The 10,611-nt window shown below is 52.8% G+C and overlaps 2 protein-coding genes across 2 annotated transcripts in view; one reads left to right on the top strand and one right to left on the bottom strand.

Moving 5' to 3' along the window:
- The first annotated feature begins 3,369 nt into the window (after positions 1 to 3,369).
- Marcksl1 (MARCKS like 1) lies at positions 3,370 to 5,802 on the top strand. Its single transcript, XM_005353189.2, has 2 exons — positions 3,370 to 3,729; positions 4,539 to 5,802. Exons 1-2 carry the CDS (start codon positions 3,643 to 3,645, stop codon positions 5,052 to 5,054), a joined length of 603 nt encoding a protein of 200 aa, XP_005353246.1. The 5' UTR covers positions 3,370 to 3,642; the 3' UTR covers positions 5,055 to 5,802.
- A 125-nt stretch (positions 5,803 to 5,927) lies between these two features.
- Hdac1 (histone deacetylase 1) overlaps positions 5,928 to 10,611 on the bottom strand; it is a 27,264-nt gene continuing 22,580 nt past the window's right edge. Inside the window, exons 8-14 of the mRNA XM_005353190.3 lie at positions 9,048 to 9,156; positions 8,827 to 8,967; positions 8,214 to 8,322; positions 8,005 to 8,135; positions 7,209 to 7,361; positions 6,724 to 6,772; positions 5,928 to 6,477 (exon numbers count right to left, since the gene is read on the bottom strand). Of these exons, the coding sequence (XP_005353247.1) occupies positions 6,450 to 6,477; positions 6,724 to 6,772; positions 7,209 to 7,361; positions 8,005 to 8,135; positions 8,214 to 8,322; positions 8,827 to 8,967; positions 9,048 to 9,156 (720 nt within the window). The 3' untranslated portion in view covers positions 5,928 to 6,449. The remainder of the gene's footprint in view (positions 6,478 to 6,723; positions 6,773 to 7,208; positions 7,362 to 8,004; positions 8,136 to 8,213; positions 8,323 to 8,826; positions 8,968 to 9,047; positions 9,157 to 10,611) is intronic.

Genomic DNA, 10,611 nt, shown 5'->3' with positions numbered 1-10,611 from the left:
AAGAAGAAGAAGAAGAAGAAGAAGAAGAAGAAGAAGAAGAAGAAGAAGAAGAAGAAGAAGAAGAAGAAGAAGAAGACGACATCTGACTCCCTAGAACTGGAGTTACAGACAGTTGTGAGCTACCATGTGGGTGCTGGGGATTGAACCCAGGTCCTCAGAGTTCCTTTTATTCATTTGTTTGTTTATTTCAGCACAGGTTTGCATTGTGCAACCCTAGCTGTCCTGGAACTCGCTCTGTGCACCAGGCTGGGGTTGAACTCAGAGAGTCCAACTGCCTCTGCCTCCTGAGTGCTGGGATTAAAGTTTTTGTTTATTTACTTTATGTGAATTGGTCGTTTGCCTTTATATATGTGTGTGAGGGTGTCAGAACCCTGGAACTAAGGTTACAGACAATTTTGAGCTGCCATGTGGTTGCTGGGAATTGAACCCTGGTCCTTGGGGATGAGCAGCCAGTGCTTTTAACCACTGAGCCATCTCTCCAGCCCCCAATGCTGGGATTAAAGGCTTATGTCTCTACCACTCGGCCCTGTTCTTTATTTAGAGAAAACGTCCTCTTCTTTCCTCTGCCCTTTGATAGGCCTGCCCTCGGAGCAGGTCCCAGGCTCCTGCCAGGGGGTTCATTTCCCATGGCAAGGGTCTCTTACAAGAACTGGGACAGATGGAGATGTCAATGCATAGGTCTCTAGTTATGACAGTTTCATGTCCCCACCCAGCCATCTCTCCAGCCCCCTTAGCTTTCTTACACAACTCAGGACCTACTAAGACATGATACTGCTCACAGCTGCATGGGCCCTTCTACAAGTAATCCAGGGACCTTCTCAGGCCAGTCTGATGTAGGCAGTTCTCAAGGGACACCTCCAGGTTATAGCAAGTGAACTTGGACAGTCCGCTGTAGTCTCAGTGGCCCACAGAGCCGCACAAGCCCCCGGGACGGTACACGAAATAGTCATTCTTGGCCCAGTGTGGTGGTGCACACTGTTAATCCCAGCATTCAGGTGGCAGAGGCAGGTGGATCTTTCAGTTGGAGACCAGCTTGGTCTACAAAGCAAGTTCCAGGACAGCCAGGAGTGTTACACAGAAAAACCTTGTATCTGGGGAAAAGGGGGGGGGCACTTTTCAGTCTCTGCACTTAACAGATCTCCCTCAGCCCCACACACACTCAGCACAGACCCGTTGCATTCAGAGTCGCCAGCACAGTCTCAAGGAAGGCCAAGCATCCACACAGAAAATCTCAGAGTTGCCAGCACAGTCTCAAGGAAGGCCAAGCATCCACACAGAAAGTCTCAGAGTCGCCAGCTGTCACCAAAGCTCTCTAACGCTTGAATACACAGAACCAAACAGAGCTGCAGGCTCACCCAACAACAAATGCACCCACCTAGGGTCTCACAAAGTCACACACACACAATCACAAGGCCATACAAAGTCACACACAGCAAACAGACACACAGTTGCACGCAGATTCTGGGAGTCTCGGAACAATGGGAACATTGTCTGAGTTGGCAGCAGCTGGGGAGAAAGGAGCCACAGTGTGGACAGGAGGCCATGGGGGCTGCTGGACGCGGCCTCCAAGTTCCAGCATCTTTCCTTTTCCAGAAGTTAGGTTCTGCCGGGACCTCCATTTGCTGAGGGCCTGACACCCCCTCCTCAGCCTCCTGGGATGTTTGGTGAAGATGCAGAGCTCTTAGGGGATCTGGGCCCTCATGCTCTTCCTTCTGGAATCTTCCCAGAGACTTGTCTTTCTCTCCACCAGGCAGTGCCTGGAAAGCAGGAGCCTGGAGATCCACTCCTGACCTCTGAGTCCAGCCCCTCCAGGACTCACACTGTCTGAATCCCGCTAGGCGGTCCGGGCAGCGCCTGGCAGCACTGTGGGTCTCCTATTGTGGCGGAGACAGAGAGCATGTCAGGACGTCCATCCCTTAGTGTTGTGAGTGCCCTGCAGTGGGGACATGGTGCCCTTCCCTGTTCCCAAATAATTCTTCTTGTCTCTCACCTTCATCGGATAGTCCGGTTCTCAATAAGAAATTATTCAGGGGTTTTTCACCCTTAGCTATTCGTAGCTGCTGTATGCCTCCAGAAAGCCACTCTGCTATCCTGAACCCAGAGTAAAATGAGAGGCTAGTCAGGAGTGCCAGAGTCGGGGTGGGATTGAAGGGCACAGGAGTAAACACAGAATGCAGATGCCATGCTACCTCACCCCTCTATGGTCACATCTGTGGGGAGTTGGGCACTGGAGTGTCTCCATACCTCACAGCTTCTAGCTTGGCAGGAGGCCTCCCCTAGGAGGGAAGGACCTGCCGAGCAGTTCAAGACACAGCCTGCTTTTTGCAACATTTGGCTTCCTCCAGCCCCCATTCCTGTCCCACTGGGGGACATGAGGAAGTAGCTGTCCATACGCGAACACGTATCTGGGCCCAACCAAGAACTCTGGGGTTCTCACGGGCCTACCTGGGCCAAAGAAGGAAACAGAAAAGGACCAAGGTCTCCAAACAGGGTGGGTTTTTGGGGGTTATCCCTAATGCTGTGTCACAGATGTAGAGGAAGTCCAAATGTCTTCCCTCGCTTTAGGGAACTGGCTGGCGTTTGCAGTCTACGGGGTCTCGCTGGCATTATGTTACCTGTATGGGGAAGCCCGGAGGAGGGGAAACCTGGCCTAAATCAGTTATATGTCAATCGCCTCTGAGCCTCAGGGTCTTTTGCTTCAAAGTGGGATAAAGATACACAGACACAGACACACACACAGACACACACACACAGACACACAGACACAGACACAGACACACACACACACACACACCCTGCAACCTCTGCCATGGGCTTGGTAATGAATGGACCCAGGCTGTAGGAAGGAGAAACTGGTCACCAACAGACGGAGAAGAGAGACTGTAGGATCTTACCACTCCGGCCAGAGGGACCCCAAGTTAGGTCAGACCCCCAGGTTGTTTGCTGTAGACTGGTAGGAATGTGACTTCTGGCCCGAGGGGGCGTCGAACTCAGAGTATGGGAGGGTGTGGGGTGCTGTGGGAGTTTGGTCAAATTTCTAGAGCATAACTCAGGACCAGCCGTCTGACAAGTCTGGACATGTGAGCCCTTCCAAGAGTTCAAGAAGCCAGAGTAGAGCCAGGGAATGAGGGCCTCTCCTCTGTGGAGCAGGACTCAGGCTGAAAGTGAGGCGGTGTGAGCAAGGAATGACGGAGTGCTTCTTCCTCGACGGTCCCCTCCCAGTTCATCTCCCGGCGAGACAGGGAAGCTCTCCTGCCCACACCGAACCCTACCTGTCCCTAGTAATGCCTTGTGATGGGGGAACCAGACGGCTGGCTTTGCCCACTGCACGAGAGGGGCCCGAGCCCGACCCCGCCTCCGCCCCCGATTGGGTGCTCATTTAAATGTCCGGCCCCGCCCCGAGCCCCGGGCGAATACATATAGGCGGCTCGGCGGGCGGCGGGCAGCATTCTGGCGCGGAGCGCAGCGGCGGCGGGCGCAGCTAGCAGGTTGGCTGCGGAGCGGGGGTGCAGCGCGCTTTGCCCCCGTACCCCTCCCCCTCGGACGCAGCCCCACCCCTCCGCCCGCCCGGCCGTCCCAGCCGAACTATCCCCTGCGGCGCCAGCGCGGGGCCGCTCCGGGCGCCCCCAGCAGACCCCCATCATGGGCAGCCAGAGCTCCAAGGCTCCCCGGGGCGACGTGACCGCCGAGGAGGCAGCGGGCGCTTCCCCCGCGAAGGCCAACGGACAGGTGGGTGCGCTCGGCGCGGCGGACCCCGGTCCCCTACCCGCGCGCCTCGCCCCCTCTGGGGCCCAGGGCCGGGGCCGCGCGCTTTGTCCGGCCCGGGACACGCGGCGCCCCCTCCCCCGCCCGGTCTCTTTGTTCTCGGCGCCGCAGCCCCCGCGGGCGAACGAGGGGAGGGGCGGGAGGGGGCGCCGGCCGGGCTCGCCGCCTTCTTTGTTCGTGCCCGGACCGCGGGCGCTGCCCCCAGGCCGCCCCGAAGGCCGCGCGTGAAACAAAGGCGCTGCTAGGCCGCGCCAAGGGGGCGTTCGAGGCCGCGGGACCGGTGCTGGGCCCCCAGGGGGCCCCATCTGCAGCCCGGACCTCGGCGGCCCGCGGTGGCTTTTGAAACGGCGGGGAGCAGAAATGTGGGGAGACTCTGGGGTGGATGGGGGCTGTTCACACAAAGCGGGAGCCTGGGAAAATAGGCCGTCCAGGTGCAGGGAGTCAGCGCCCCGGGACTGCTTCCCGCCCAATAGCTCCGGGCAAGGCTTGCCCACCAGCCCGGGATCCGGGCTCTGCGAGGTTCCGCGCGGAAAATAGAGATCGCGCCCCGGGGAGGGGGGTGGGGGCCCGTACCCCAGCGCCTCCTGCTGGCTGTGATCGGTCCAGCGCGCCTGTGAGGGGCGAGGGCGATGTTGGATGGGAGTGAGGCCAAAGCCAGACTTGGGTTACTGCAGACCCCGGTAGTAGGTTCCGTCGCCTGCAGGGAGCCAGAAGCGGGCTGGGGGAGGGAGAGAAGGGCCCCGGCCCTCACTGCTGTCTCCTCTGCCCCGCAGGAGAATGGCCATGTGAAAAGCAATGGAGACTTAACCCCCAAGGGTGAAGGGGAGTCACCACCCGTGAACGGAACAGATGAGGCAGCTGGGGCTACTGGCGACGCCATCGAGCCAGCGCCCCCTAGCCAGGAAGCTGAGGCCAAGGGGGAGGTCGCCCCCAAGGAGACCCCCAAGAAGAAGAAGAAATTCTCCTTCAAGAAGCCTTTCAAATTGAGTGGCCTGTCCTTCAAGAGAAATCGGAAGGAGGGTGGGGGTGATTCTTCGGCCTCCTCACCGACAGAGGAAGAGCAGGAGCAGGGGGAGATCAGCGCCTGCAGCGAAGAGGGCACTGCTCAAGAAGGGAAGGCCGCCGCCACCCCTGAAAGCCAAGAGCCCCAGGCCAAGGGGGCAGAGGCTAGTGCAGCCTCCAAGGGAGGAGACACGGAAGAGGAGGCAGGGCCCCAGGCTGCAGAGCCATCCACTCCCTCGGGGCCCGAGAGTGGCCCTGCATCGGCCAGCGCTGAGCAGAATGAGTAGCTGGGTGGGGGCAGGTGGGTGATCTCCTAAGCTGCAAAAACTGTGCTGTCCTTGTGAGGTCACTGCCTGGACCCGGTGCCCTGGCTGCCTTCCTGTGCCCAGAAAGGAAGGGGCTTGTTGCCCCCTTCCAGCCACGTTCCCTCCCTACTGTGGATTCTCCCATCAGCCATCTGGTCTTACTCTTAAGGCCAGTTGAAGATGGCCCCTTACGGTTTCCCAAGTTAGGTTAGTGATGTGAAATGCTCCTGTCCCTACCTCCTTCCTACCCAGGCCCCACCCCTGCAGAAGGCAATTGCTGGCTTTTCTCCCAATTCTTTTCCAAGTACGTTTTGTTTATTCTACTTCCGAAGCCCCTGAGCCAGAAGTGGGGGCTTATACTCCTAAACCCTGAGTGTCCCGCCTTTTCCCTGTTGAGTTTTTAGTCTCTTGTGCTGTGCCTAGTGGCACCTGGGCTGGGGAGGACATTGCCCCTGTCTGGGTTTTAACTGTCTTACTCAAGTTCAAACCTCCAGCTTGTGAATCAACCGCCTCTGACTTGATAGGCAAGTATTAGGCTTTGGGGCGGGAGGAAGGTCTGTGATGTGAAACAACTTTTTGTTGTCTTTTCCCCCTCCCATCGTTGTAAATAACTTTTAATGGCCAAACCCCAGATTTGTACTTTTTTTTTCTAACTGCTAAAACCATTCTTTTCCACCTGGATTTACTGTAACATTTGGAAAAAGAATAAATGTTGTCCCTTTAGTGGTGATTTAATGAGTGCTCTGGGTCATGGGGTGGAAGACTGGGGCGACCAGAAGAGGCCAGGTGAGTCCAAGGGGCTGTCTGGGTGTGAGAATCAAGAACCAGGGACAAGCCAGCAAACAAGCTCGCTCAGGAGGGTATAGAAATGTGCTGTTTTATTACAAAGAGTCTCACAAAATGAAAATATCTCAAAAAGGAAGCTAGGCTAACACCTCCACCTGCAGAGTTGGGGAGACAGGGCAGTGGGCGTTTTTCTGCTTGCCTGAGTCTGGTGGGAAGGGTATAAACAGATCTAAAAGTGGCTGATTTTACCTAAGCCTGAAAACGAGGGGTCCCAGAAGACTCAGTCACCCCTTCTGGAAAGCTTAATAAGGGCATCTTAACAGAGCTCCTAAAGCAGGCACTTGGCAGTTCAGGATCTTTTCTTCTGGTTGTTTTCCTCAGACCCTATGTGGTTGAAAGCTAAGACCTGAGCAGGATGGACAAGGTGGCTTTGGGAAAGAGTTCTCCCAGCACCAATGCCCTGGGCTCTGGTCCCTGGTTCCTATCTAGTCCTTGGAGACATTATATTTAATATATTTTATATAAATACACAGAGGAATAGAAAATATAAAATCTGAGAAATTGGGAAGCCGCCAGAGTTGCAGATCTTGCTCAGGCTAACTTGACCTCTTCTTTGACCCTGTGGAGAAAACAGACTGCCATGAGAAAACCACCTCTAGAGGGCTGGAGAAGGATGGCTACAATAACTTCCACAGGACCCTGGCTACCCCAGGTGATTGCTGGGGGCTGGGGCTTCCTAAGTTATGCAGAGACCCTGAAAGGGGCCTTTGTATGCTGAACCAGCTGTCCCTGCCCCTTCCCTTGGTAGGACACAAGGGGGGTGATGCTCCAATGCCAGGGAGATGGCCAGCAGCTCCTTTCTCACCCTTTGGCTTCTGGCTTCTCCTCCTTGGTTTTTTCCTCTTCTGTGACTTCTGGAACATAAGAGCAAAGGGCTGGTTGAAAGCCTCCGAAGACTCAGGTCAGGCAGTGAGATCTTCTATCCTGAAACCCCATCTTTAACATTACAGTTCACAGGTTACAGAAAAATGAGAAAAGCCCATCCCAGGTCCTCTGGTGAGTCTGGCTGAAAACAAACAGGTTAGACCAGTTTCCCAGCCAGTTTCAGCCAGAACACAGGCAGAGGCAGCCCCCTGGGAAACAGGGCAAAGTGCTGGGAAAAGGGCTTGGGTGCTATGTGAGAGGCAGGCTCAGTCAGCCAGCAGAGACCAAGAGTCATTGTTTTGTGGGTCTTGCTACTTCTAGGAACCACTGAAAGGCTCAAGAAACCCCCACAGAAGTTGGTGGGGCCCAGGTCAACCCTTTCCTGTGCCCTACATAGACCCATGTCCTGGTCCAATGCAAACTCACCCTTTTTCTCTTCTGGATCTTTTTCTTTTTCATCCTCTGTTTTGACTCTTTTGGCTTTTTTGAAATTAGAAGAGTTCTTGCGACCACCTTCTCCCTCCTCATCTGAATCAGAAAATTCTTCCTCACAGGCAATCCGTTTGTCAGAGGAGCAGACTGGGGAGAAAGTGGACAGAAACATGGGTATGAGGGTAAGGGGCTATTTCAGGATCTATGCCCAATGTTTTGAGTGTCCTTCAAGAAGTGCCACAGGGCCGGGCGATGGTGGCACATGCCTTTAATCCCAGCACTCGGGAGGCAGAGACAGGCAGATCTCTGTGAGTTCGAGACCAGCCTGGTCTACAGAGCTAGTTCCAGGACAGGCTCCAAAGCCACCTCTCGAAAAAACCAAAAAACAAAAAAACAAAAGAAGTGCCACAGGGACTGAGTGGCAGAGTGGTGCCTGGCACATATGAGAAGGTGCTGGGTTCCATCCTCAACATCCCTCCAAAACACCAGAAGATACCAAGACAGGTGGGAGTAAGGAATCTCAAAGCTAAGAATTCCCCCCACTCCGCAAGACAGGGTTTCACTGTTTAGCTCTGGCTGTCCTAGAACTCACTCTGTGGACCAGGCTGGCCTTGAACTCACAGAAATCCGCCTGCCTCTCTCTGTCTCTAAGAGTGATGGGATTAAAGGCTTATGAAATCAACAAGCGGCAAAGCTAATAATAGGTAGAGTTTGGAGGAGATGAGAAGCGAAGGGAAGTTTAGAGCTGCCTACTGAGCAGGGCATACAGTCCCCTGGATCTAAGTCTTACTGGAGATCCGTTTGTCAGGGTCTTCTTCATCCTCGTCACCACTCTCCTCTGGGATGGCATCCTCAGGGATTGCCTGCATTTGGACGCCAGGCGCATGGGGCAGCATTCTCAAGTTCTCAAAGAGCCGCTGCCTACAGTTAACGGGATGGGCTGTGGTTAGAGACAGAGCAGACCTGGCCTGTCAAGAGGCAGCTTGGCAATGCACTCACTTGATCTTCTCCAGGTATTCATTAGTGTTCTGGTTAGTCATATTGGAAGGGCTGATGTGAAGTTTGAAGTCCGGTCCAAAGTATTCAAAGTAGTCATTGTATGGCAGTTCTGAGGGAGCACAGGAGAGCAGAGTCAAGACACAGCCAAGACAGGGCCCAGAAAGAAGCATATGAAGCTTCCTCTGGGTCCATTTACTCACCTAGAAAAGACTTGGACACCTACAAAAGTTTAATTTTTTTCTGTTGTGTCTTTTTGAAGACAGGGCCTCTCTGTGGCCAGGCTGGCCTGAGTTTCCTTTCCAAGGGCTGGAATTACCCTTAGTACCCACTGTACCTGGCTAGAACACCATTCTCTTTTTATCAGCACTAGTGGAGTGTGTGTCTCTAGGATGGGAAAGGTCAAGTCCTAGTGTAGAATACTTGGCAATCCTCTATTCACTAGCCTATGCAGTAGAAATCCCAAACAATGAAATAATTGATAATCGAAATAATAACTGGTAGGGAAAAACTGATGGTTACACTCTGCCTATCACAAGACCATTGGGAAAGAAGTTGTAAATGGGGAACATGAGGTCCACTCCCACCCAGCCCAGCCTGGTCCTGGAGCTAATACCATTAGGGATTTCTGTGTCCAGGGCCACAGCTGTTTCATAAGTCCAGCACCGAGCAACATTCCGGATGGTATATCCACCTCCTCCCAGCATCAGCATAGGCAAGTTGAAACTCTTGACAAACTCCACACACTTGGCATGCCCTTTGGAAGGAAAAGGGACGGTGGTTTACACGGGAACTCAGTAGACCCTGCCCACCTGTGTGTGTGCTACCTGGTCTCACCTTTGATGGTCAGATTGAAGCAACCTAACCGATCCCCAGATAGGGAATCTGAGCCACACTGTAAGACCACTGCACTAGGCTGGAACATCTCCATTACTTTGGACATGACCTAAAAAGATACACCTTGATATCAAAAACAAAACCAACAATCAAACCCCAACTGGTACAGCACTTTCTTTTCACTTTCCTCATACTGCGTGGTGTGTGGCAGACAAGAGTTTTCCAGTTTGAACACATCTGGAAAGATACAACTCTGAGCCTTGAATGATCTCCCCCCGTCAACTCCCTAATCTACTTTTCTTCACTGCCAAGCTCCCAAGCTGCTTCCTTCTTCTGGAAGCTTCACAACCTCTAGCTGCATCTGCTCTCGTCATGTAGCCCTACAGATTTAAGCCTTATACGGAGCCATTTTATTTTTGTATATTTTATTCTCAAACCTAAGCATATTTTACTCAGAAGCCGAAACTGAAGCTTCTGTCATCTTTACTAAGTACAAAGCACGTACTTGTCTAAGTGACCACATGACTAACATTAAATAGTGTATTAAAAGTTTATTAATTTTTGTTTATTGGTTGGTTTTTTTTTAAATATTTATTTATTTATTATGTATGCAGTGTTCTGCCAGCATGTATCCCTGCAGCCCAGAAGAGGGCACCAGATCTCCTTACAGATGGTTGTGAGCCACCATGTGGTTGCTGGGAATTGAACTCAGGACCTCTGGAAGAGCAGTCAGTGCTCTTAACCTCTGAGCCATCTCTCCAGCCCCCTATTGGTTGGTTTTTTGAGACAGGGTTTCTCTGTGTAGCTCTGCAACCTGCCCTAGAACTTGCTCTGTAGACCAGGCTGCCTTGAACTCAAAGAGATCTACCTGTCTCTACCACAAGTGCTGGGAGGCTGGGCACCACCACGGCTTGGCCTATTTATAAAATATAATACTTGAACATGTCATTCAAGGTCCCTTTGAAATACAGATCCTGACATGCAAAGATTTTTAAATCCATTTCCTACCAGCTCCTTCCATTTCTCCCCAACACATTAACACAGCCTGCCTCACTCCATACTCATGCTAACCACCTCTATGTTGCAGATATTCCTTTTGTCCAATGCCATCCCTTTAGTCTTCACCTCCTTCCTTCACATAGGTAAATCCTCAATTTAACAATAAATAGCTGGGCGGTGATGGTGCACTTGGGAGGCAGAGGCAGGTGGATCTTTGAATTTGAGGCCAGCATGGTCTGTAAAGGGAGTTCCAGAACAGCCAAGGTCGGTACACAGAGAAACCCTGTCTTGAAACCCCAACCTCGCCCAAAAGAAAAGGAAGAAAAGAAAAATATTAGTGTTGTGTAACAGTCTCTGATTCCATCCTACAGGGAAGCTCCTTAACAGGAAAGGAAGGTAAAAGGACTCAAATTGCTTTAGGAAGTTCCTGAAATTGGGACTACTTCCTGTCAGAGTCAGCAAGAGGTTCTCAGACCAGACCAGTTGCCTGGAAGAAACAAACCAGCTGAGATGCCTGGAAAAGATTTTGACCAACTCAAGTACCTAGAAAGGACACCCTGCTGAG

Source organism: Microtus ochrogaster, chromosome 10 (assembly GCF_000317375.1).
Source record: "Microtus ochrogaster isolate Prairie Vole_2 chromosome 10, MicOch1.0, whole genome shotgun sequence".
Taxonomy (NCBI): Eukaryota; Metazoa; Chordata; class Mammalia; order Rodentia; family Cricetidae; genus Microtus; species Microtus ochrogaster.
This window is presented reverse-complemented; position numbering and strand designations above follow the sequence as displayed.